We start from the raw sequence: 27,819 nt of genomic DNA, 5'->3' as shown, positions 1-27,819 counted from the left end.
TGCGAAAGGAAGACATTGTTTATTCACCCCACCCCACCCCCATAAGAACATTTGAAGATGAGATTAAAAACAACAAGTTCTGTTTTGATCAAGTGAAAACACTCAATTGCAGAGGAGGATAAAATAATGTCAAAACCGACGAAAGTAAACTTCTTGACAGTTAAATCCCGCAGAAAATGCTGTCTGATATCACTCAGTGTTTTTTTGAAATCTTTCTAGGAAAAAGAGTTTAGAGCACCTTGGGTATAGAGTCCATATTTATAAACAAACTGACATATAATCAAATGCATTCTTAGAGGTCTTCTTCGGAAAGACTAGCTCTGGTCCTGTTATGTCCAGTTATGTTCATTAAGAGTTTTATCTAGAACAAAAATTCAAAAACCAATGCAGCCCTTTCTGCCCACTTTTGCCCACCACACATCTGTTGCATTTTTACAGATCTTAAAAATAATTGAGTATCCATCAAGCATGACTCCTAACTGGTTGATTAACAACATATTCACTGAGAAGTCTAATAACTCGACAAGATAGTGATTATTCTGTATCCACAAAGTAGCCTGAACACAGCTGTTTGATAGGAAATGTATAAATGACAACAACCTTACACAAAGAGAACAGGAGACACTGTTTCCCAGTCTGATAGTACCCTCAATTGCTAGGAGACAGGCATGCAACATCCAGGAAACACACCACAATGGCAGAATCCTCAGGAACATCAACACTACAGAACAGTCAACGGCGCATGCCAACGTCTTTTAACCTCAGCCACTTTTAACAATTATTATTTTCATGTTGGATAAATATGTAAGGAAAAAATACTAATTACGAGATAAGTTACAGCTATGAAATGAAAACCACAAATAACCCTCTGCTTTCAAAACTCAGACCGCTACCTGGGACAGGGGACGTGTCTCTTTCTTTACATTTACAGAAGGTGGTGTGGTGATGCACACCAAGACTTCCTGCTCCCTTCCTGTGAAGGTGCATAGGAGGGGCGAGTGCTACTTACCTTCAGCTTTTCCCCCGCAAACCACTGTATTGTTCCCTAATTCTTGAAGTTTCATGGGTGTTGGAGGCTGTTGTTTTGTCCCCTAGTGTCAGTCTAGTGGGAGAATCTAAGATGGCCGCCGCAACCCTGTCCGAGTGTGAGGCTGACTGAAACGACCAGCTCAGAGGAGAGGAAAAGGCTTCTGACCTTGAAGGGAAATGTTACTAGTACTGTAGGTCATATACCACTGTATATAATTTACCTATTACAGTATATCCTACTTTACCTGTTTGGCTTATTACATTTGGATAAATAAATCCCTTGTTTTATTTTCCAACATTAAAGACCTCCATTGAGACCCACTTCTGATCACGCCTGAGCCCAGTCCCTTAGCTGGGGGGAACAGGAATACCGGACACTGCAGTAATAGCACACACAGAGGATGTTTTGGGGTACATAACCACATTACTTTACAGAAGCGTAAAGAAAGAGACAGGCTGCCCTCTCACAACAAGTACCCCATTACCCCTCCAGTTCCCCTCGTGGAAGGGGGATCAGGAAGGCACTGATCCCACACCCCTGTCAGGACGGTTAAGGGCCGCTCACAGAGCAATAGAGGCCTCCGCTACCTGAACTCCAGCTCATGTGGCCGGATACCTGGGTACAGAGGTGAATCTGGCACTGGGTGCTCTTTCTCAAATGACTGAGAGTGTGAATGCAAACGTTTCCTTTCCCTCGGCCACTCAGTCACAATCAGTGATGTAGCGGAACGGACAGCAGATATTTCAGGACACAGCTGATATACCCAGGGCTTCAACCTCCCCCGTGCAAGCAGGTGGTATTGCATGCTGTCCTCTGCCTTCTGGCTCTGACGTCCCCACAAAGTCGCCCCTTCACCTGACGCGACCCTAGAAAACATCTAAATAAAGAGGAAGCTCTCTGGCACTGAAGAGATGAAGCAGATGAATTCAGTAAAAAGGGGAGCAGCGGGCCGTCAGTTTAAACCATGGGGGCTTGTCGCACGGGGTGAGGTCTCTGCTGGCTTCGTAAAAACGGGTCTCTCGAGCTGGCAGCCGCCCCCCCCCCGGAGCTCGCACCCTGTCGCCGTGGTTACATGACGCTGCAGCGGTTGCGGTGCAGCGCCCCCTGCAGGCGGATGGAGCTGTGGTTGTGCCGGAGGCCGCGGGCCACCGCGCTGCCCAGCAGCTCCTTGAACAGCAGCGTGATGTGCCAGTTGTACTTGGCCGAGCACTCCACGTAGCCACACTTCCAGCTCTTCTTGACCAGGACGGAGACGGCCCGGCGGGGCGTGAAGCGCTGCCTCTGGAGGTCCCTCTTGCTGCCCACCACGAGGATGGGCGCCTCGCTGCTGCTGCCCACCCTGCAACGACACGCAGGCACACGGGTTACACAGCTGCCCCCAGCAGACACGGCTCCCAGGGGTTCAGCTCAAGCTTTACGTCCCTCTGGGGGCAGTCTGTACGGCTGCACAGGCCGACACAGCGAGGAAGACGAACACTGCCAACGCAGAAGATGGCACCATGGCAGTGCAGCAGAGAAGAGAGTCACTTTATGCTGCTGGAGAGAGAAATTGCAGTGGGGGTGAAAGTCTTCCTACGTCTGTTGCTTTTACACCTGGGGATGCAGAGGCATCTTCCAGATGGGTAAATGTAGAAAATAATATCGGGGACCCAAGTTGTTGTGTCTTCTCAGGGCTCCACCGCTACTGGAGATCCCCCCAAAAAACACTCTTTTCAAGGGCAGACAAAGGTCTGACTTCATGTTTTTTAGCCTCCAGGCTCTTACATGAGCTAATGGCAGTTGCTGGATCTTTCCAGCTTTCTGCCTTAGCTGAGAAATGTCTGTACAGACCGATATAAGATGTTATCACTGTGTTCTGCTGATTTGTGCAAGAGCCCGCAGTGTGAAATGTCTCACTCAGCCAAGCAGTCGGTTTCCCTGCGCTCTCCAAATGTCTACATAAACAATCAGAGGTCAACGCTGCACACTGCCAAAGCCCCTCCTCAGGAAAAATTCAATCCCCTGCTGATAATAAAGTGTACGGCAGGTATCTCCATCTTATTCAGCCATGGGTTTACACATCTCAAAGGGCCGCAGTGAAGGGAATGAAAGTATCGCTCAGATGCTGCACCAATAAGCAATGAATTCACATTAACATTTTTTTTACTTGCAACAAAACATCAACTGTGCATGTCTTTCTTAAAGAGATGATTGTAACACTGACCAGTGTCAGCAGGAGAATTTAAACAATTGTTCAGAAAATCCTCTTGAATAGCTGTAGCACGGTGCTGCGTGTATTCTGAGCCACCCTGTGCTTCGGCTGTAATCTCACAACCTCACTTTTCCTTCTCAGATTGCTTCTGCTACTTCTCCTATTGCTACACAGCCCAGACAAGCGGGGAAGGCAACCAGTGTTGCAGAGGGCACTTACATGTGAACCAACCCCCAGCATCATGTTTAACTGCTCCCCTGACGTAAGGTATATTAACAGTGAATGAATTGTAAATCATTAAATGCAAAAATGTAATATAATGCAATAATCTTACAACACTAGGATGGATCATAAATGTTTCTAAGAATAAGTGAAATACAGGTGATGTGATACAAGACCCAGGAATTGCAAAGATCAGCAATGTGATCTAATGGCAAAGGAGGGGCTGGAAGACAGTCCTGTTGTTTCTGGTGCAGTATGTGGGTCTGCATCACAAGAGCAGGGAGGTGACTCCAGGGGGAGCCAGTCAGTGAGCAGCAGCAGTGTGCAGGAGTGTCTGGGAGTTCTGGTTTCCAGCATTAGGAAAGTCACTGCTTTGGTCAGATCCATCCATTTCCTAACTGTTTCATCCAGTACAGGTTCGCTGGTGAGACAGAGCATATCCTGGACAGGACAGGGCACACCCAGACCAGCAGACATGACTACAGAATCCAATTAACCCACCAGTGTGTCTTTGGACTATGGCAGGAAACTGGAGCACCTGGAGGAAACCCATGTGAACACAAGAAGAACATACAGGCTCCACACAGACACCATCTCAGGAACTGAACCTCACTGCTTCAAGGTAGCAATGCTAACCACTGCAAAATGCCCTGCTGTGTGAATGCATGAATAAACCTGTTTAATAGTTAATTATTACTATTTATATTATTATTCACTATTACTAATTATTAAGTTTCGCATTATATTTTTCTTAATAGTTACTTAATGTTGTCAGAGGCTGTTTCAAGAACCATTTTCAGTGCACCTAACCAAATATGCAAATGACAGGCTAAACAATCACAACAGTTTTATCGGCTCAATGAAAATATCAGCTTGTCCTTTAAGAAATACCAAAGGAAACAATCCTTCGAAAGACAGTTTATTGAAAAACTAATTTTGTGTAGCTCCAATAAATGGATTGGTTAGATATTACATTATTGCATTATATATAGTCTCAGAACAGCACACTTTGTTTTTCAGATAATTGTATTTTTCCTAACAAATTTATGTAGCAATTTCTTTTTTGTAGCATGGGAGTCTGATACAGGTCCTATGGTCAATTACTTTTGCAATTACTCCATTAAAACAACTCGCATAGTTCAACATGCCTCTGTGGAAGGTCCTGACAGATGTAAATGACACTGTCTTTGCCTCTCAAATGATTTTAGGAAGAATGAAGCACTTGTGCTGAATAAAGGATTTAATATAATCACTTTAGAATGTATTTCTGAGGTAATACTTTATTAAATCAGCTGCTGATTTATCATCATACCAGTCTGTGGAGAAAGAGAGAACATTAACAATATTGATTTTGTTTCCCATAGTGGTGGAAGTCATTGTGTTAGCAAGAGAGCAGGCAAGGGAGAGACAACTGCTTCAGGAGAGCTCTGGCCTCAGAAAGGGTTCTTAAAATCACTTTTAAAAAAGTACATATTTTGGCATCTGAAATAATGACTGTGGTTGGCACAGCAGCGTGGGGATCCCGAGTTCAATGCCGGAATGGATCATTTCCTGGTGTTTGCATGGGTCTCTGAAGGCTCTGATTTCCTCCCACTTTCCAAAACCATGCTGGTGCGGCTCATCGGTGTCTCTACAGTGTCTCCCGCAGTCGTGTGCATGTGCGCCTCGTGATGGACCGGTCTACGGTCCAGAGTGTTGTCTGTCTCACCTTGCACCCTGTGTGGGTCATCACAGCCCTCGCCACAAATAAGCTGCTTTGTGATGAGTCACGGAGACACTGCTTTAAAAATATACAGTACAGTGCCTGGCAGAAGCATTCGCCTCCTCCCAGTGATGTTCCAGTTTGTTGAATCAAAAAACATCATCACCATTTCAATAGCCACTAATCCAATTCAGGGTCGTGGTGGCCCGGAGCCTAGCCCAGGAAGAACCGGGCGCAAGGTGTGACACACCCTGGATGGGTCGCCAGTCCAACACAGGGCATACAGACACAAGCACACTCACACCAGGGCTAATTTTCCCAGAAGCCCATTAACCTACCAGCATGTCTTTGGCCTGTGGGAAGAAACCAGAGCAGTCAGAGGAAACCCACATGAACACAGGGGGAACATGCAAACTCCACACAGATAGCTCCCCAGGTCCTGAATTGAACACAGGGCCCCAGCGTTGCAAGGTAGCAATGCCAACCACCCACTGGCTGCCCATTGAAAAGGATATATAAACATTTTGTGAACATTATTAAGGAAAACTTGAAAGCTCAAATGGAATATATCAAAAGGGTGAAATAAGTTAATTAAAAAATACGGGAAAAACTACAGAAACTAGAGCAGCTTTAATGACAGAGTACTACATGCAGAGCAGTGTAAGGGTGACCATGTACACTGTTCCAACACTGTGTTCCATTTAGTGAAGTGAAAACAAGAAGGAAAACCTTAGGAGTGAAGTTCAAGAGCCTTCGAGTGTAAATCAGCAGTGGGTTTCAGGCTAACAAATATATCAAACAGGATGTTAATGTGTGCTCTAAGTGTTAGCATGTCTTATAATGTTGTTTGTCACTTTAATTTCCATGCGCTGTACTGCTACAGTATATTTCCACTTACAGAAGTGTACTTGTAGAACCTGCAGTGCATGCAGGGATTGCATTAGTTTCTGTTTCACGCTCTGTTTTGGTCATTGTGCTTTACGTCACAATTGCAATAACTTATTTCCTGTGCACACTCCAATTAATGTTTAATATTACAGCACTGTAAACATTCTGACAGTTTATTGGTCGCGCTGTGTGAACTGGGTAAAGGCATCAGCTGATGCCAACAGTGATCATGACAGTTCTGAGCTATTCTTGATAAAGCATGTAACAGACTACAACCCCATTGTTTTTTTTTACCGAAATCCACAGCTAATAATTTACCTGCACGGGAGTGAAGTCCTGCCAGAACGAGCATCGAGCATCGGGATGAGGCAGGCATTTGTCTGAATAAATAAAAAGCTTCCTGTGTTGCAGGGCTGCGATGGGGGCTGTGGCAACAATAAAACTGAGTACACTGAGTGACGTGTAATTTCACCAGAGACACAGCTGTTCACAGCACAGGGAACGGCTCTCTTCCCCTGATCTCAGAGAACCACAGCAGTCCCGAAGAGCAAAGACAAGCTATTTGCATCATTCAGACAGCCATTCAGCTTCTGTAACTACATAAATTGAAATAAGAAATAGCTGTCTCTTGTCTTACATTGTTCGCATTGTGCAGTTTTTTTCTTTTTATTGATTTAAATCGTAAAATAGCATTTCCTAAATTCCAGAGGTACAAATGTTGTACATCAAGAAATGATCATTCTGTCATAAAAAATCAGCTGCCTATAATTGAGAAAATTAATACTGATTCTACCACAGGACCCCAGAGGGCAAAACAATTATTCTAAGCATATTCCCCACCAAAAAAATAAAACCACAGCACCACCAAAACAGATGTTTCTTTTCTCTTATTACCAAATCCACTAAAGGGATATATTTAATTTTACACATTTACTGTTCATGAAAGGAGAGCCAAGGAGAAAGTAGAAACTCCAAACCAATATTATCTTCTGAAAACTTGTACTACTGTATATAGCAACGTGACTGGAACTTTTAATCTGCTAAGCAATGCTGTGTTGTTGTGCTACTAAATGTCATCTAATATAGTCTCAATAGCCATATAATTTTTAATTATCAACCTCTAAAAACTCCATCCAACTATCTATATATGAATCACAAGTACAATTCAGGGTCTGGGTTGTATATGTTATGCCAAAACCAGAATAGCAAAGCAATGTGCTGTCGTGCGTTTAAAACCTGCAACGGCTCCTGTTTGACCTACACCCGTTTCTTAGAAAGGAGGGTGGATATTTCTACCATGACTACTGATCTTCTCAGAGCTGTCTTTGAAAACATCCCATTGTAAGGATCTCATTAAAATGTTTATGCCCCTTCTTCTTCTAACTGCAAAGCTTCCGAAAAATGATCAATGCAGAGCTCAGTGCACCCATGCAATTAAAAAAGCGCAGGCCATTTCTCCCACTGAGAAGACAGCCTTCATCACATACTCATTCCCATACAATCATTCTCTAAATAACCCAAGTAACCCGCAGTGCTGGTTTCAGGTGCCAGCTCCACGGGGCCTCTTGTCCTGGCTCTGCACGACTGCTCATGAGCGGAGTGCCCCGCCCCAACGTAAGCAGATGCAGACCAGATCAAAAAAAGGGCAGGTATCCCATCTTAATAATATTTACTGGAAGCAGGTAGACCGATTGCTGATGGGAGAGCAGATTTCAGAACACCATTCATCATCATGCTGTACTGTACACCTCTCAAACAGCGGAGCACCAATGTCGTCCCAGCAATAACCATTTTCTCTATTTAAAAAGCACAAGATTTTGTCACCACCCATCCGTTGTCTAGGTTTACATAGCTGTAATATTAGATCCAATCCTGTGTCCATCAGGAGGCACACCAGCATGGCCACAGACGAGAAGGGGTTAATTAAGTGGCTAGCTTGATTCTGTTTCTGTAGAATCTCATAGCCAGTAGTCCTTGGAATGGCAACATCTCCTCCCCCGGCAGATAAGGAATCAAACTGAAAAACACACTTGTACTGTATATAACTTCACTGTCCACGTAAATGGGTGGACATGCGTCATTGGCACCACTGTACAAAACTACAACAAATAACACTCAACATAAAATAGCATACATACACTTTAAAAACAAGCAATAGTCCTAGCCATATAACAGTACACATATACTAGTATATACTAGTATATACTATACTAGCTTTAATATATATATAGTATACAGTCATGCTCTGCCCATATTACACTAATCCCATAGCTTCATATACAGTACGAAAGCGTCAGTTAGCTGCATTTATTATACCAATTGCACAGGGAACAAAAGATTTATTGAACTGCAGACATTTTTCTTGGCCATAGGCATTCTAAACCCATTCTAAACCACCTCCCTGAAAGCAGCAGTTTAAAATGGGAATGAAGAGGGTGGAGGGGATCATCAATGATAAACTGAGCTTTCCTTTGAACTGCAGTGTGATTTGGCACTTTAAGCTGTGTCTGTGGTTGGCCAATTATTTTACTAGCAGTATTAAGAGTTCCGACCCAACTTCCCCTGAGTCTCAACACTCAGGCTACCACACCACACTGAGATAGGAGAAGTAAAGATGCTTTCCACCAGCATCCAGGAAACGATACAAGTCCTTGCATGGGATACTGCAACACAGTATAAGCTATATTATACTAGTGACGCTTATCCAGGCACTCTGGTTGCAGCAAGCGCCTGAAAGAGGGGGAGGGACTTTGTCTCGGGAATGCCAGTCAATGGCAGGAGCCAGACAGCTGCAAGCCATTTTACACTGATCCTGGAAAGATACTTTCATCCTCTGGAAGAGAGCTTCACGCTGTGCAAAAACCACACATGAACATTGAACCTTGAAGCTGATAAGGTTGGAATGACATTCAGATCTTCCTAGAAAGCATCTCTAAGGCCATTTGGATATGTCTGTCCTCTGTACAGTGCACATCCAGTCAGAATCCTTTCAGAATCTCCTCAGACATACAAAGAAGTCTGTAGTCAAAATGTCAGGATCCTAAATTGAAGGCACTGTTCTGAACTGCTAGATCTTCAGTTGCCAGGCACACATCAGCTGCCACACTGACGAATGTGGAATGTTCAGGCTCTCAGAGAGGTGACTTGGGATGGAAAGAGGACCTTGGGTAATCAGGATTTCCTACTGATCCACATCAAGAGCAGTACAAGAATATAAGTCATGGCATAGGATGTCTCTTCCAATACACGTGACACTTGGCAGAGGTCTTCAGCTGATGGTGATTTAAAGAAGCTTAGAAAGATTCTGGCTCTGAGGATTACTGTATACAACTGTATACTCCAACCCGAAGTAACGAACTGTATTTCTCCCATATAATTACGAAGGGGCATACATATATACATAATGCATTATATGTATTATGTATATATGCCTTCGGGATTTTTTAAATTTATTTTTTAACAATCACAATCAGCACAGTCAAAGAAAATTGTTCCTTTCCCTTTTTGTCATAAATATACATATATAAAATGTGATATTATTTGTGATTTTTTTTTTATTTGATCTGTGCATACAACTCCAGTCCTGAGTCCTTCCATTTTTTTCCAGGTCTTTTTTTGACGGAAGGATAAAGAGCTATAGAAATTGGCTGACTTAACCGGTACTCCAAATAGTGCAACACACCAATGAAGAAGTTAGATAATGAAGTCAGATAAAAACTGGGCTACTCTGTGGCCTTCGGGGACCAGAGTTCCCCATTGTCAGAAACAGGGATGAAGTAAATCGTGGTATTTAGCAGGAAATATGGCAAAAGTCAAGTAGCCTGGTAAAAAAACTGCACATTCAAACTCCTGGATAGCTTAGTGTGATGAACATGTATAAGGCTGCACATCCCACTCCACTAAGATGAGGGGCTGTGGTGGGCATTTTGAGCCAACAGTGGCCGGGCTGTGGATGGGAAGAAGGCAGGGGATAGGTGTGCCGGGGTACCTGTGCTCCACAATCTGCTGCCGGATCATTTTCACGTACTCAAAGCTCTCCACGCAGCAGATGTCGTAGACCAGGATGTAGGCATTGGCGTTCCGCACCCCTCTGCACCGCAGGTCCATCCACTCCTGAAGACGTGCGACAACAGAATTGCATTGGGAAAGGTTAGCGTTGAGGCATACTGGTTATTGAGAGTTTTTACTCTTTTAAAGGTAGACGACTCCTGACTTCAAAACCCACAAAAATCCCCATATTTGCTGGTCCAGCCTGTGGTGATTCCAGCCCCCTGGGACCCAGCCAGGGGTCCTGCTGCTGTCTGCAGTGCACGTCACACGCTTGATACTGCGTGACTGAGAGCCAGCAGGACAGTACGTGAGAGTCAGAAATGCCCCCCCCCCCAAAAAAAAAACACCACAGAAAGAAATGTCATCAATCGATTCTATCATTCTGCTTGAGACATAACTTTCTAGCAATGTTCGCTTTTCTTCTGCAAAAATTCACAACTGCAATCTTGAACTTTTGCTTAACCAACTCATCCTGCTGCTACAACCCTCGGGCCACGGGCCTCTTTATCACACTGTAAGTCTGCATCACCAATACAACAGCAACGTACTGTAGTACAGAGGCAGTGGCAAACTTTCTATTTGTATTGATGAGTGGCAAAGAGAGATAAGTTGTACATAACAAGCAATCTATATGTTTAAGGCAGTGGGGCAGGAGGGCAGCATGGTGGTGCGGTGGTTATCAGTGCAGCTTTGCAGTGCTGGAGCCCTGGGATCAATTCCAGTCCTGGGGTTCATGTGTGTTTCCTCCAGCTGCTCCAGTTTTCTTCCACATTCCAAAGACTTACTGTACTGGGAGGGTAATTGGCTTCTGGGAAAACTGACCCTGGTGTGAGTGTGTGTGTCTCTGCCCCGTGACGGGCAAGGGTCCTTCCCAGGGGTACCCCACCTTACATCAGCTGCTTGTCCGGATAGGCTCCTGCGCCCCCATAACCCTCAATAGGATGAAGAGGGTAAAAATGTATGGAAGGATAGGATATAATGGTCATGTCCCAATAGCGACGAACTTATCTATAATGACGTAAATAATATCACTATAAAAAGGGCTGGAGAAACAGTAGTCCAAAAATGCTTAAAAAATTCCAATTGGAATTCAACCTCTCCAGGGGGTTATACATTGATCATCGTGAATATTGTATTTTCCTGACCACCTTCAGAGAGTGATGGCATGGATTACTGATCCAGAGAGAATTAATTCAGCTTCAAAATAATCTAAGCACATACACAAGGCATATAGTGTCCAAGATCACATACATGAAATATATGAGACCTTTTTCTTACAGTTATTGTGCTAGTATAATGTCCTATACTGTAGGAGAGTGATACTCTGCAGAGCAGAACATATTTCCACAACAACTTGAAGCAATCTGAGCAAGACTAAAAACTATCCAGCTTTTATAATAAAGACGATTAACCCAACAAACATTCTTGATCACTGGTTTTCAGAAAAGGGCATGCACCTCACAAAGATCCGCAAGAGCCCCCCCACCCACAAACAGTAGCCATAAAATTTGAAAACCTCTGTTCTAGACTACAAATCATCAGTAAACTGGTAGTAAAATCTGTGCTGCAGTATAAAGTATATTGGCTTGAAGTCAGCAAGACTGCATCCAAATGACAGCTGTTCTCTTTTTTTCCAGGAAGGACCATATGTTCCAGTGCAGATATATTTAAAGAGACCCTGCAGCTTCTGAAGTGCTTTGCAGGTAAAGTACCCTGCAGTGTACAAGCTCTGGCAAATTAACTGGACAGGTGCAGACATATGTTACCCAAGGAACTGAACAAGCGTACAGCCTGTTCAGGAGCATTAAAGGGGTTTCTCTGCAAATCTGTTTCGAGACTATGTTACTACGCTTTATAAAAGTTTTACTGAAGCACTTTTAGACGTAAACGAGTTAACAAATGTGTATTTAATACTTTGCTGTCAACCCACCTAGCTGAGTACACAACCTGCCAAAAGGATCCCCAGAACACAGGCGTCTATCTGGATTTGTATCATGAGAGGTGAGAGCGAGGCGGCTTGGCTGTAATGTTTTCCACGGAGGATCTGAGGCGGAGCAGGAGGGGAGAAAGCGACTCCACAGACAAACGCGATCGAGGTGAGGACTTATCACGGCCGAGTGTGAGAGATTCTCCGTCTCTATGGTGCAAGGACAGATAAAAGACTGATCTGCTACCCCCCACTCTGCCTCTCTCCCCTGTCCCTTGAGAGGAGCCTCAAGGGACTGCTGTGAGAGAGGGGAAGATGAGGGGGTGGAGGGCAGCTGAACACAGGGAAGGGAAGTCCGGTTCATGCAGGGTAGTGGACCGGCTATTCGGAGAATCGGGCGGCTCTGTGTTCCTGTGCTTTCACTCTGGGATCCACCCATCATTTGTGAAGAGCTCTTTCCCCTCTTGGGCCTGATAAGTCTGCTCTCCTAAGAAAAAACCCAGCCAGAAAATGGTCTTGCAGTACCTCCAGAGCCCAGCAGTATGTAAAACAAGGACTCGTTCTTTCTGCACGATCATCGTAAGCCCTAATATGCCAGTAATACTGCTAGCCAATTCCTCCTGCTCCTCCACAGGCACTCCAAACACTCTCACTCTTAAGGCGAAACTGCAGCCACCTGACATCTCTATCTCAGCAGAGAAAAACAAGCGTGCGTTTTTAATAGTGCTCGCATTACGGGAGCCTTCATGAGCGCCTGTTCATCAGGGTGCTATGAACTCAAGTGCGAAGGGGGCTAATTGCAAGGAGGACGCTGATAAAAATAGTGCCCTGCTCTGGCGTTTCACTCAGTGCTGCAGAACTGCAGCCAGCAGCACTAAAACAGAAGTTGATTTCTCTTCCTATTGCTCATCCTAGTGCATTTAGAAGGCAGTGGTCAGGGGTCTGGACTTGCACCTGGAAGGCTGTGGTTTCAGATCATTACAAGGTACATTAATAATAGTTAACAAGGTCACGGGCTGTAGCTTTGATGTGTTTCCTTTTTTAATTTAAGTCAAAAAGATCCTTTAATTTGCAACACTTAGTCTTAAGGCTTAAGATGAAATAATAAAATGTCATAATTTTGGGCTCAGGTTCATAGTTTATTTTCGCACACTGTGGTGTCTGATCACATTCTATAGCATTTAGTGGTATCTAAAATGTGTCTTCAGTGACACAGTGTCTAGGCTAGGGTAGGCTAGGGTGTCTGGGGTATTGGATCAGCTACTGTATGTGTAATGAAAGTTTGTTGAAGGTTCATTTGTTCTCTGATAGTGCACAAACAATATGATTTTCATTCTGCATTCACAAGAAGAAAGGGGATTGATCTGACAGCAGGTCTCAGGGGACGAGTATGTGTGTGACTGTCCAATTTCAACAGCATTACATGGACTCAATTACAGCTGCCAAATCCATAAGGGAATATGAATAGAGAAATAATTGATAAACATAAATACACTTTTTGTAAACAGAAAAGGACATACTGATATGTGGTACTTAATGACAAAATGTACCAGACTAAAGCATGATGGGTTGCTTGCTACATACAGTATGTGGTGTTACAGAGCAGATCTCCAGAACTCATTACAAAGCTGTCCACAGAGATGAAATGTGGTTATTTTGCTAAAAGTGCTTTGACCAGAGCACTGACACGATGCATTTCACCAGAAGAACGAGAAAAAAAAATGGAGCTAGTCTTATGGGATCTAGAGATACAAAATGCTTTTTGTTCGGCTAATCAGGTTGTCTTATAATTCCTTATACATATGGGGTCCCAAACGAAAATTAAGAGATGCATTTGGTTCTGCACACAAGAGAGCCACGTCTTTCCAGAGTCTGGAACAAACTACCCACAGTAAGCTGTTAATGTGACTCTGGGGTCCTTCAGAAAACATCATGGGATCAATTAGCTACTAGCAATTTAACAAGCAATAAAGGCCGAAAAAGCTTACCTTGAAACAACATCTCACTGACAGGGTCCCTGTGGAACAAAGGTGGATTTTAGTCCTGACGGACATCACTCATGGTTTAAAAAGGCTGTATTCTCTGTGAGTCCCTCCGCTTTTTAATTATTATTCTAACAAATCTGAGCACTTCTGAAATTATTTACTTCATAGAAATGGATGTGCCATTCATGTTACAAATTGTTTAGAGATGTTTTTAAAATTCACTATAAAAGAGCTGTTATTTTAAAACGGAGAAACATGGCTCATGTTCTTCTAGAACAGTAAATCTCCCGCCTGTAGTCTCTTGCCAAACATGGGTGTAAATACTGGGATTGTTTTTATTGCCCTGTACAGTAATGTGCCTTGACTGATTTTCAAAAGTGCAGTTGTTTATAAAGCACAGAACGTGACAGGGGAAACTGCTTATGGCTGGGATTTATTGTGGAGGTTAGGAAGACACAAAATCTATTAAAGGAGTAGAATCAGGGAAAATACTTGCTGGTTAGAAAAGATGTCAAATAAAATACATTCTCTTCTTTAAAGGCTTTGCTCCTGGTTTTGTTCTTTTTTTGATTGGCGTAATGTGTCCTGATTCAACACTATTCCACTTGCTGAAATCTTCAAAAAGATTGTTTAAAAAGGTCAGTTGTTACAGGATTTTTCTTTTGGCACTTCTCTTCCTCTGATGATTACCTTTTCCCAAAAGTCTGCTTCAGAGCAGCCCCAGATGGAAAAGCTTTCATCTGCCCTCTTCAGCACTTGAGGACCGTGTTGCCGTGACAACTCAGGCCTCCTGCCTCACCTTCAAGACCTCAAGGAAACTGCTCACGGTTCACAGTGATGCGAAAAAAGGCGGTGGCCAGCGGGGGTGGGGGCTTGCTTGGGATTCTTGAGAGGCAAAGAGGTTGGGAGAAGGAAAAAATAAACATTTTCCTTTTTTTTTTTACGCCTCTCCCAGAAATCTACTGAGTTGCCAAATCAGAAGAATTTAATGGTGAGACGGAAACCAAAAGTATCTTCAAGTTACCTGCATTGCAAAATCAAACATCTGACTACTGCACACTGAGGCGGGGTCTCTGATCTTAATTAAACAGTTCTCAGAGACTGCTCTACAGAGGAGGTCTCTGCCCTCCGCCCACTTGCGTACCTGCCCTGTGAAAACAGACCTCTGGCTACAATGAGTCCAAGCAATGATTCGGAAAATCCCGGCAGCTGTATTCCATGCCAGAGAGTGGGGATTCAGTGTCCAATAAGTCGAACCTTGTTTCTGACTTGAAACCTGAGTTCCCTGAACACCTTAGCACTGCGCTGCCACTCCTCTGACAGTCCAGTTTTCTGACCTACTGTACGCCTGTCAAGACTAGTTGAAAGGATCTGCGATGTGGATGAGCACAGCTACTTCTTCCTTATACCACGGCCCCCAGCCCAGCCCCGGTCCCCCATAAGGGTTCAGTTTCAGCTAGGGCTAGGGCTTCACCGTAACAGAGTCCTAACCACAGCATTACTGCACTGCGGAAACACAAAAGAAGGTCGCTTTCCTTTCATTTTCGAACCACTTACACTAGTCCAGGGTTGCGGCGGACCCAGAGCCTATCCTGGCAAACAGCGGGCACAAGGCAGGGTGCACCCCGGACGGGTCGCCAGTCCATAGCAGGGCAGACGGACACAAGCACAGACACACACCAGGGCCAGCTCTGCCAGAAAGCAATCAACCCACAGCCTTTGGACTGTGAACATGCAGACTCCACACAGACAGCTCCGCAGGGATTAAACCCAGGGCCCCAGAGCTGTGAGGCAGCAGTGCTAAAGACTGCCCCACCACGCCGCCCCTAATTCTTTTATGACATTTCTAATAATTCTCTCAGAGGTTTGCTGGATTTATGTTATGTGCTATGTGATCCTTCAGGCTTAAAAGTGTTCTGTAAATTCAAGCTATTATTATAAGTGAGGAAACACTTCTCACAGAATATGACATCCATTGAGGAAACTCCACATAAAGCTCAAATATTTTTTCCCGTACATTCTCACGAATGCAATGTACATTTTCAAAATGTAATGAAGACAGATTGTCCCCTTAAACCTATATCAACACCAATCTAAAACAACAACAGAAATATCACATCATACATATCATTGAACAGGGACAAAAACACCTTACCAGTGCACTGGTATTTCTGATGTGCTGCAGAAACAGACGAATTTAATAACAGGCTTGTTGGTTTGAGCTATTTTTTATAATATTATTATACTAATCTATATGACAATTACTAAAGCATCCTCCCCAACTTGGTCAATAGATTATGACAGCTTAAAAGAAAAATACCAATAATACAAATAATGACGATGTTTAAAATGGAGAAATGGAGATAATTCATCTGATCCATTATTAGATGATTTATTTAGATTAAACTCTCAGGCGAGAGTCTGCAGCTCTTTCAAGACGCTGAGATGGTGAATTATGGATGCAGCCTGAGGGGCGATCTGAAACGAGGGAGATAAATGAAAGGGTATTGGAATGAACCCACAAGACAGCCCAGCCAGCACCTGCTGTGAGCGCGTTCTGACCCTGACCCAGGCACTCCCTTCAGAACCAGCACCAAGCCTCCACCTCTAGTCTGATGAGGGATTATAGGCAACAACCACTGTCTGCACAACCAGTAACCCAGTCTGAGCTTTGGATCACTGTGCAACAGAGGAACATAAAAAGTTCTTTACCTTGTACAAATAAGAACCACGCCAAAGGCTCTTGCAGCTGCTTGTAGTCCTAGTCGCTGGTGAGGGGACTCAAACAGACAGGCCATGGCATTGGCACAGGGCGCTTCCAAAGCTATTTAGCCTATTCAAGCTACTGTATAGTGAAACATACAGAGCAGAGCAAAGCAATGTAATCTGGTGCACACATCCAAACGGGACCATATCGAACACCTACTGTACCGGCACACTCTAAGAGGGTGACATGTTGGCTCAGTCTGACCACCATTTGTTCCCACAATGGCTCAGATCCATGAAGCAAAGTGATTAGGCAATGCTAACCACTGCACCACCGTGTTGACATACAGTACTGGTCCCATACAGTATATATAATAAATTTCACTGTTCTACAAGGCACCATTTTCATAAAACACTTCTTTGAATAGGCTACCTTAATTTATGTACCTATACATTATACTATCAGGCTTTGGACTCTATTTATCTCTATTTGTGACACAAGATATGGAACAGAGCTTTTCACACACATGTGCTTCCTGTTAAGCACAGATAAAACATGGAATGTTTTGTTGTTGCTGTCGATTTTCCCAGATGAGCTCTTTATCCTCAAAGGGCCCCCCATCAGAATCAACACATCCAACACCCTGTCTCTTAATTTTCCACTTCAATTTTCCGATTGTTTTACAGCACATCTCATAACGACACCCTGAAGGAGGCTGAAACACCATTTAGCTGTCGAAGCCTGAGTGCTTTGATCCGATAACATCTGCAACCTTCCTCTGAGGAATAATAAAGACATGAGACAAGGAATTTTGTCATCAGCACAATGCATCTCACGGAGAGTTTTAACAGTTGACACTAACAGCTTACAAACTCATTTCCTTGAACTTTTTTTCCTGTGTTTTTCTCTGTATGTTATGCAGGCCCTGTTTACATCACTGTAGCTTTGGAATTATTTGCTCTGTTTGCTATAGTAACAGATTGCTACAGAACAAAGTACATTTATTGGTAGACTTGAAAGTCAGTGGCCAAAATCAAAGAGGTCACTACAACTTCCTGATTGCGATTAAGATGTATTGTGACTATTATCATGGAAGCATGGAATTGCTGCATTATTTATTGCCTCGTCTCTGAACTACATACATTTTTAAATTTGTCAAAACTGGCAGGGATAGTTTGGCTCCTGCCTGATTTATCAGTCACTGCCCTGCGAGCCATTAATTTCCGTAGCATTTTGACTTAAGAAGGAAAACAAGATTAATACAAATTCCTCCATTCTGTCTATTGTGATTCATTTCTAACACTTTCTCCTTCAGAGTATTTGAAGACACAGCGTGTTCCTCTTCAGTGAACCTCAGCGTAGCTTGAGATTGTGCTCAAGCGAATGTGTAACATTTATGCATTCACTTGAATACTGGCTAAGACATCAGAAACCTCCGTTCACATTAATGGACGCTTTTGGTGGCTGACACTGCCTAGTAGGGGAGCAGGAGACAGATATTTCCATTAGTTTTCCTGGCCAGAACAATCCCCAGATCTCTATCCTATTGATAACTGGTGGAACCCACAACTGACCTCATCACAGCTTCAACTGAAGGCAAAACTGTCAGGATAGTGGAACGTGCTTGGACTACAGATATTTAAAAAACTTGTGGAATACAATACCTATTTAAGCTGCTCTTACTGGTGATTAACATGTATAGTGGAAGGTTTTGTCTAGTTTGAAGAGCAAGTGTATACAGTTCCGTTAATTACAGTCCCAGAGCAATACCAATTAAAACCAACAGTTGAACCAGCAAAAAAGCAATCAGGTGTAGCCATCATAGAAGCAGGGCACTGAGGGCATTTTGTGCTAGTACGGCAGATACCAAACAGTCTGAAATGTAAAAAAAAGACTCGCAGTCTTGGCCTCCTGATTGGCTCTCCTCAACACAGGTCAAGCTCTCTGGTCATGAGTACCAGTTTGAGTCAGGTCATTGGCTGACTGTGACTGAGAGTCACAGTGGGCGGAGCGGGATGAGTCAGCAGGCGGTGCTGTCAAGGAGGAACAAGCCTCTCCTCCAATCAGCACCGAACCTCCCAGGACCTGTTAAAAGATGATTGGCTCAAAGGTGCGAGGGCGGGTTCAGAAGAGTTTGCCTGCACTTCCTCCTTCTCACCAGTGGGAGGTCCCGGGGTTTGTAGCTGTGAGTCGAGACGTGAAAAACACACATTTGTCTATTCCTCATCAAGTGGGTATAACAAATTACGTGCTACGAGCTGGCAATTCGAAATTTTAAAAAAAGATGAAGCCCTATTTCAACCATAACATACTGCAAAGACTGCAAAACTGAAACAGGTAGGATATGAAAGCTCAGACACCTGTGAGATTTGAGCAGTCTTTGGCCTTTACATAAACATATAGAGATCAGCTTCCCAGTGCAGGCTCTTGTGGTCACACTGACTGCTGATTTTTCATCCAGCTGAGATCTTGACTATTTAATTTAAGTCCAGATTTAAGTAAGTATTTTCTAATTAGTCATTTCCGAATTGTTTTAAACTCGGCAACTGTATGATTTTAAATTTACCAGGTAACGCTCATTGGCACTGGAGAAACTGCAACATGTTACACAAGAACGTAAGTAAGTTTACAAATAAAGAAGATTTCCCATCACGTCTGTCTGGTAACTGGTAGCTAATCGATCCGAGGACCTCATCCAGCCCTTTACTGGGAGAAGCGGGACGTCTGCCAAAGCAGAAAACAACAGAAGAGGTCTCATCAAGACAGATTACTAGTTCAGTAATGGCCCAGTAAAGCAACCAGGAGATCAGCCGAAATGAAACCAGCAGACACTGGGGGCCTGTTAAACTCTGTAAAAAAAACAACTTGCTATGAAAGAATCTGCATTTTGTAAGAACAAAATCCTGGGAGGAGCTTCCTTGCATGTTCCTGTGCAGATCAGATGTCAACAACATTCCCAGTGAAGCTGAGTGCTCATGTTCCTGAGGTCTGAAATGGAAGGAAATGCATTCAGCTAGAGAGTTCTCCTATTGGGTAACTGAGACAGATCTTATGGGCTAACAGTTGGTAGTCTGGAGCTACAGGAATCTTAAACAGTGTCTGTGTTTCCCGTGTTTACTAAACTTTACATGATCATTTCAGCTATACAATATGTTCATTGGATAAGAATTGGGTGAAATATGTTGTTGACTACCTCTTACAGCCCATGAAGCTCTACTGGGGCTCTGAGTGCAGATCTTGAGATAGTTTGGGTTTCCTGCCACTGCTTTTGGGACTGGGAGAATAAGATATTGATCATTAGATACAAAGAAATCAAAAATGAGAAATATAGACCAGCATGTGTCAGGACCTTGTGCCATAATGTGTTCTTGCCAAATTAGGATTTTATTTTTAATAGTCCTTTAGCCCAAGAGTAAAGTAGCATATAACAATCTAAGAAGAAACATTAAGAGACAAATTAAAGAAATGCATGAGCACAGAACCGTGAAAAGACTGGTTCTCCAAGGATGTAATTATACAGACAGTCAAAATAACAACCTGGATTCCTTTATAAGCAGCAACCTTTATTATGTGGTGGTATGATTTTTTAATATTTTAAAAATTATTAAAAAAAATTCTATTTTTAGAAATCAATCTAAAAAGACCATCTAAAAATTAAACTAATTAAATCTTTAAAGCCTTAAATCTATCTGGTTTAAAGCATTGTAATACCAGAAAGTGAAACTTCATCCTGGTTCTGTTAGGTCTACTGATGTAGCTCTGTTACTGATGAGCTTAGATAGTTTGTTTGATACAGTCAGAGAAAATAGAGGGAGCTTCTTGAAAAAGGCATGGGAAATAAAACTTAAAGAGAGGCTGAGGAGCTTCTGCAATCAAAAAATGGCAAATGACTTTTTGACTGCACGGTCTTATACAAATTAGCTTCAAAACAGCCACCCGTATGAGTGTTGCATGACAGAGAGCGAGGTATCATCTCGATGCCACTGTGTGCTGTAAATTTCCATCTTCCTGACCTCCACGCTTCATTAGACATTCCTGATCACACTTCGCTAAAAAATTTCAATTTCATCTTCTTTCTGTCCGTGTCATTGCAGTCCCTGTCTCTTCGGCAGTGCGTGGGAGAGGGGGCTGGGGTCTGATACAATCCTTCAGGACACTTGTGCAAAAGAGAGGGGGGGTTCAATTGGCGGGTGTGCTGCTGAAATACCAGTGTGTTGTCAAGGGCTGGCTTTCCACTATCTGCTGAGCACATGGCCCTCCTTACCCAAGGGAACATTACGAAGAGATTGCGGCTTTCTCCAGCTGTGTAAGCGCGCGTCATCACCGTGTAACCAGCAGTACGGAGAGGCTGCAGTCTAGGACCTCGAAGAGCTTCTCAGCCCTGTGCAAAATTTATGGAGGAGACAGTCCATAAACTGCATATCTAATACAACAAATGCTTGTCCAAGTCATAAAGTTAAAGCCAGAAATCTGTCATTAAGGTGCCTGAAACTACTGTGCCACACTCATATATGCCAGTTCATACGAAGCCCAAAAGAAAGCATTGCTGGTGTTCCTTACAGCTTCATAGCCCGTAGTGAATAGTACAGCATGTGTTGGGATATCTGAGTGAGACAGAATAGAATAGAAGAGGTTTTGACTTTAAGGCAAGAAGACAATTGTCAGGAACGTGGTCCTAAGCACTTGTACACAAATTCTGGATATTGCAACCAGAAGCCTATTTGCATGTTTTACCTTTCATGTCACTGAATGCACTTTGATCAGACCTTGATCCTAAACGTCTAAGGAAGAGAATTCAGGGACAGATATTAACGGTAAAACCTGGGCTACGAAGTAAGGCGGCGAGTCTGCAGGCGGCTCCGGTCTCAGCTCAATGGGACTTAGAGGTGCAGGGAAGGAAAGATGGCCGCCATCAAAGTGAACGGACCGGGAGCGTTTTTAGATCAAGAGAACTGAGCAGATTGAGAAACCGCCCCGGAGAGGCTGGGTTCTGCACAGCCTCGCTGTCCACCACGGGCATCTGAGGCACAGCCTCCCAGAGGCCATCAGCAACAAAACCCAGCCCCTACCTCAAGAACGTGCCGGCCTCAGTCTGAGCCCCAGATCAAAGCCAGCACAGGTCTCCCAGAGGACGATGCTTCGCCATAGCAAGGCAATTCCTTCCTCTGATCCCTTCGCTTCCGCAGCAGCTTCACAAAAAGACATTTCGGACGTCTGCAGGCTTGACAGCTGCTCGTATAAGAGTGCCTGACTGCGAGCATTTAGCAGTGCGTGCCCTACAACGGGCCAGCCATCCATTCTCATTCTCACTCAGGGCTCAGGAGCCACGACAGCTCAGCACAATTAGGAGTGCCTACGTGGACGACATTTCAAAGGGCTTTTGGTCAAAAACAGTTCACTCTTAAAACGGTGCAAGTGACAAATCAGCGGTTTCAACAGCTCAGAATTCAAAGCTCCATGTGGCATTTCTCCATTCATCCAGCTCTTAACCACTTCATCCAGTACAGGGTAGCAGGGCACAAGGCCAACAGCAACGGGCACAAGGCAGGGTACACCCTGGACGGGACGCCAGTCCATCGCAGGCCAGACTGACACAGACACGCTCACACACCAGGGCCAAGTTTCCCTCTTTCCCCAATATGTAATAATTATTCCTACAATAATCCTATTATATACTCCTATTAGAAGACTACTTCCTCATGAAAATAAATCCCCAGATTACAGCAGGCTTTAACAGAAGGATTGCTGAAGGAGTCCTGGTCCCTGGTAAATTAGTCCTTAGTTGGGTGTGAGATGACCAAACTGGAATACCTCAGCATTTCTGAGATGCATTGTCCATTAAATATAAATTAGGTCACTATCTATTGTGAGAATAAAAGCACAGCCTTACTGGTACAATTCTTCTTGCACAATGTTTTTAAGAATAGGCTGTGCAACGCTAGTTCTGATCCACAGTGTTTTTGTCTTATTGGTAACTTACAGTAAACATGTAATTAGTAGAGATCAAGAAAGCATTTTAACTAGTTCAGCAGTTACTAGCTCCTAGTTAGTCACTCAGAGTTTGGCAGGAACCTGTGGTTATTCATGACCGGGGCTGCCAGCCATGTTTCTAGAAGGAAATAAAGCTTGCAGTCATATCTGGAAAATCATTTGGCTACAAATGCACAGTATGTGAACAGTATTCAATGTGAAAGCAGCAACTTTGTTAATGCCTGGAAACACATTTGAAATGGCTGGGACTAAAGCAGTCCTGATAACGAGAACCTGATGCCAATTTTCTTTAGCACTGTAATTGACTGAATAAAGAGAAGTGAAATATCAACTTCAGCCACACAATAAATATTTTCTTTTTGGGGGCACAAGAGTAAATAATTGTAGTCAATGGAAACTTAGATTTGCATGCACCTGCTAAAAAGATATTTGGTATTTATGTTTATATATAAACTAGCAAATAATCCAATGAAAGTGAGTTTTAGTTCTTCTGCACAGAGCATGACAATTTATTGCAACACAGAAAGAAAACGTGATGATGATGAAACGGATTGCCCTTGTTTTCTGCAGTCTCTGAAGTTGCAATTCAAAATACAACCTGTAAAAAGATTCGACTTCAGTCATACTCATCATCACAAATCCATAGCTTAGATAATATTTCTGACACCTCGCATAATTTTAAACAGCCATAATCTGTTCCATCCTGATAATCAAATTCAGTACACGGCACTCTTCCGGGGCTAGAAGTGAAGTTTTACTTGTTCTATCTAAAAAAGGGAAAATATTATCTTTTATGATTCATAAAAAATATTTTTTTTGATTTATGGCATTTTAATAGAGTCTTACAAACACACTGTGGAGAGGAAACACAAATACGTTTACTCTGCCCAAGTCAGTCGCCATAGCAACAGCTCAGAAAGCCCACATCTTAAAGGCACTTTGATGTGTCCCTGTTGTCCCAGATTTACAACTCATCACCAGGGACATTTTAATTTAATTATTGGAATCTAATCACGAGCAAGTTCTTACAATAAAAGCAGGATTAATGCCACTCCGATGTTTTATGCCAGTCTATTTAAAAGTGAACATCTGAGAGTTCTTGCAAGATTAAGATAATAAAATTGAGACTCTTAATAATATATTTAGTTAGCCTTTTTTAACAAATATATACAGAACAGAAACCTGTCTTCTGTGATTTATTGTAAATATACCTTGGAGAATTACTATGCTAAAAGCAACATTTTTTTCCAGGTCAAATAGACCTGGGCTGAAAACTAAAATCTCTTTACCAAAAATAGACACACAAACAAAATTACTTCATTTTTAAATTCCACTCATAATCTACACTTACAGTATTGGAAATAATTAAAGATACAGAAGATACTGGATACATATTGCAAATGGCACTAAACAGATATGTACAAACATAAACACAATTGATTAATACTGAATATGTTGTTCAGAACAACGTCCTGTAACACTCTCCAGCATTTGTCCAAGCTGTTGAACCTTCTCAGCCTGCTCATGAACAAATATGGCTTGAAGGTGTTAGTATTGGAGCTTCGTTAGGCCACACATCATTGTGCGGGTCCCATCAGCCTCTCTCCATCCCAGGAAGGGTTTTTCTGTATTTGCTGAGTGCTTGGGGTCATTTGTCATGTAGAAAGCTGCGTCCCTGCCAGTGGGAACAGATCCAGAGTCTGGGTACCGTCAATAATGCGCAAGTTCCTGACTCCCGTGACTGGTCCACCCCCATGCTCTACTGTAGCAGCTGTACCCTGACTGGGATACTGTTCTCCAGTCCGCCTTCGAACAAACTGCCATTGATTCCTGCCAGATAGCTCAAACCTGGACTTGCCTGTAAAGAGAACTTTTTTCTAGGTTTGATCATCCCACTGTTTTTTATTCGTTGCCCATTTCTGTCATCGTACTGTATTTTACTGCTTTTCCAAAAACAATGGTTTCTGAGCAGCTTCACGCCCACTGAGGCTGTTCTGAGCTAATATGTGTCTTAGTCAACTAGCTAAATTTAAATGGCTCTCAGCTAGATGTTCCCTCCCGTACTTGCAGCAGGGTCATGTACAAGATCTCTGCTGGATCACAGCCAGTCATGTGAAGAATTTGCCTGGAGAGCTTTTATACTGTTTTTCAATCGTTTGGATTTTCTTCTTGTCAAGTTTCACAAATCTTCTTCAGGGTCACTTGCTGACAGCCCAACATACTGTAGCACATCACTCCATCAACACCATCCCTACTGTCAGGCATGTTGGTGGCAGCTCTGGAGTGATAGTTCTGCTGCCTATTAGCAGGGACTACAGGTTCGTCACGACTGAGAGGAACACAGTCGGAGCACAATACTGGAAAATCCCAGAGGAAACCTGCTTCGGATAAAAGAAAAATCATCTTTCCGCGGGACAGTGATCCAAAGCACAAGGCCAGAGCTTCTCTGGAGTGGCTAACGAATGAGCAAATGTTTCCTTTGGTGGCCCAGTCAAAGACTATAGAGAATCAGTGGAAACACATGACCCCCTCACCCCCAGACCTGAGCCTGGGACGTCTGCCAGGACGAACGGGCAATGGTTGCTGCAAGCCCGAATGCAAAGCTGGTAGAGACCCACAGACATCGGCAACCGAGACTGCAGGTGAAAATGCTCCCACCACACATTCAGTTCGCAGGTCTGCACACTTACAGTACGCAATTAACACGTTTCCGCTGTTTTACTGAAATTTACTGTAAATTATCTAACCCCCTGAAGTCTTCATTTCATGTTGTTAATATCGATTTTTTTTCCTCTAGTGACGGTAAATGACGTCGACCCAACTGACCTTCAACCCTATAGTACTCCTAACACCTAGAAATCCGCTCACGGGATCATCCGTCCGTACAGGAGGCTTTAAATTTCACAACTGTAGACATTTCAGAGATCAACTAAAAAATGATAACGAAGTAAAAATAAACAGACCGAATTTTAGAGCAACTGTTTCTACCGTGCAACAGAACTGCAGCGCTTCAATCACATTACAGCCTGTTCACCGAGCTCGCATGCCATCCCTTCAACTGTCGCTTCTGCTCGAGTAGCTGCTGGACTACTATACCACGCGAGTTTAACACTTAACATTTATCATTACCATGATCATCATCATTAGCTATCACTTCTCATTTTAACACCTTTTTAATTTTTATTTTAGGGATCACGCGATATTAATGTGAGGACTGGGCATTTCCGAAGTAAGAAAGTTCCAAAATTCAGGATCACCTGTGCACACGGGAATTCACACTGACGCATTCATTTTCAAAACGTTTGACTGTGGATTGCATGGTCAGGTTTTGCTCTAACGCGTCGTGACTCGCCCTGCCGGGGGAGACCGCGGTGCGCTCGCTCGCTAGGCTGGCGGACTGGAGCGCGTCTCCACACGCAGGTTAACGAGCCGGCCGGAGAAACCGCTCGCAGGCTAACTGGGCAGACTCGACAGTCACTCGAGTCAGTTTAATAAGACATCTCTCAGATCTCGGATTTCGTTACCCTGATAAACTCTGTCGGATATGAGAGCCTCTCTGTAACAAATACGTAACATGTAAACCACCCGCATTCCTTTACCGCTTGCTACAACAGAATTAATCCAACAAACCACCCAACTACTGAGAAGTTAGGGGGAGGGACGTTAAATTAGTTACAGGTTGAATATTTTTTCTTTACCCTAATTTCTTTGCGAATGAATTTGAAAACAACTGCTGTCTGCGATACTGTATAGCGATTTGTAAGGTTGTAAAGGAAAAACAAATACAACCTGAACAAACAATTTAAAAAATGGTAAGTGCACTGGTTTTTCGGGGTCTTTAATGTTGTGTTACCTTCAGGCAAATCGCTTACATGTAAAAATAAAAAAAACATACCCCAAACGTTAATCAAATATACTGATTTATACACATAAAGCATATTAGTTTACTCATGTCCCGCGACTGAAATATACGGATACACACACACACAAACACACAGAAGGCAACAACTTTTTGAAGAAAAAAGTAAAACCCACTCAAGTCAGACTTTCAAAGGACCCTACCTGGCTTGTGCTGGCGGGGAAAGACGACAGAGGCGGGACATCCATAATCTTCAAATCGTACATGTTACCATTCAAAATCACTGAAGGTCTGTACACATACCTTGAGTTGGTTGGAGTGTAAACCTCAGTGAAGTCATTGTACAGAAATTGACGGATAATGGAAGTTTTCCCCACTCCAGGGCCTCCAATGACCGCAATACTTAGCGTCTCAACCATGCCGGGGACAGCGGTACCGTGGACAGCGGCACGCAAAAAACTTCCGTTCAATCCGGGGCGCACTGATCCCAGATCGGATTGATACTGTACCCCCTCTGCCAGCCTTTATGAAAGTAAGCGAAACCCCTTTCCCGTCTATTTTCCAACGGCTCCACTTTTATGTTTTATTCATAACCAGCGAAAACAACAAAAATGACGCCGATTCACTTATGTGCGATCCAGAGCTGGATAATTTTAAATTGTTTCTTTATCAGTCATGATTTCTTATCATGCAAAAAGGTTTATTGCTTTCTCTCTCTCACACACACACATATATATATATATATTCCGCTTAAACGGACATCATTCAAGCATCCAGCTTGGAAAAGCGATCAATTTCGCAGCGTCTGCAAATTCCTTCGCGGATAAGCTCCTGGCGCTCATCTCAAAACAAAACGCTTTCTGATCGCCTGTTTCTGGACGGCACAAAGTGTCTCTCTCCCTGCCTTCAGTCCTGTGACGGATGGAGGTTTTGCCTTCATCGGATTTTGGCGAACCCGTCATCTAGTCCTCGGCACTTTGTGCACAGCTCCGGATACACCAAGGACACTTGACACGGAGCCCCCGCGATCGCCGAAGCCGCCAGCACCAACCAGCACGTGATGCCGATACAATCCTCCGAGCCCCCAAACGATCATTATAATCCCCTCACCCACTACAAGCTGTGTCTTGTCATTTCATCTGACAGACTAAAAGGCTCCGAACACGCTCGGCTCGCAGTTCTCAGCCCTCGGGAGACGGTCAGCGCATCCGCGCCTTGAGATCGCTTGAACTCTGCCGTGCGAGTGTGTGCCGGTGCGTGTGTCTGT

The 27,819-nt window shown here is 43.5% G+C and overlaps 1 protein-coding gene across 2 annotated transcripts; it reads right to left on the bottom strand.

Moving 5' to 3' along the window:
• rasl10a (RAS-like, family 10, member A) lies at positions 1 to 27,819 on the bottom strand. Of its 2 annotated transcripts, none has more exons than XM_088935742.1 (3): positions 26,756 to 27,819; positions 10,022 to 10,146; positions 1 to 2,369 (listed from the first exon to the last, which is right to left on the bottom strand). In XM_088935742.1, exons 1-3 carry the CDS (start codon positions 26,969 to 26,971, stop codon positions 2,099 to 2,101), a joined length of 612 nt encoding a protein of 203 aa, XP_088791868.1. In that variant the 5' UTR covers positions 26,972 to 27,819; the 3' UTR covers positions 1 to 2,098. The 2 variants fall into 2 exon arrangements, with proteins under 2 accessions (XP_088791868.1, XP_088791869.1); XM_088935743.1 differs by having other exon boundaries at positions 26,856 to 26,923.

The sequence above is a fragment of the Atractosteus spatula genome, chromosome 17 (assembly GCF_055471065.1).
Source record: "Atractosteus spatula isolate fAtrSpa1 chromosome 17, fAtrSpa1.hap1, whole genome shotgun sequence".
Classification (NCBI taxonomy): domain Eukaryota; kingdom Metazoa; phylum Chordata; class Actinopteri; order Semionotiformes; family Lepisosteidae; genus Atractosteus; species Atractosteus spatula.
Note: the sequence above shows the minus strand (reverse complement) of the source record. Positions and strands in the feature narration are given on the sequence as shown.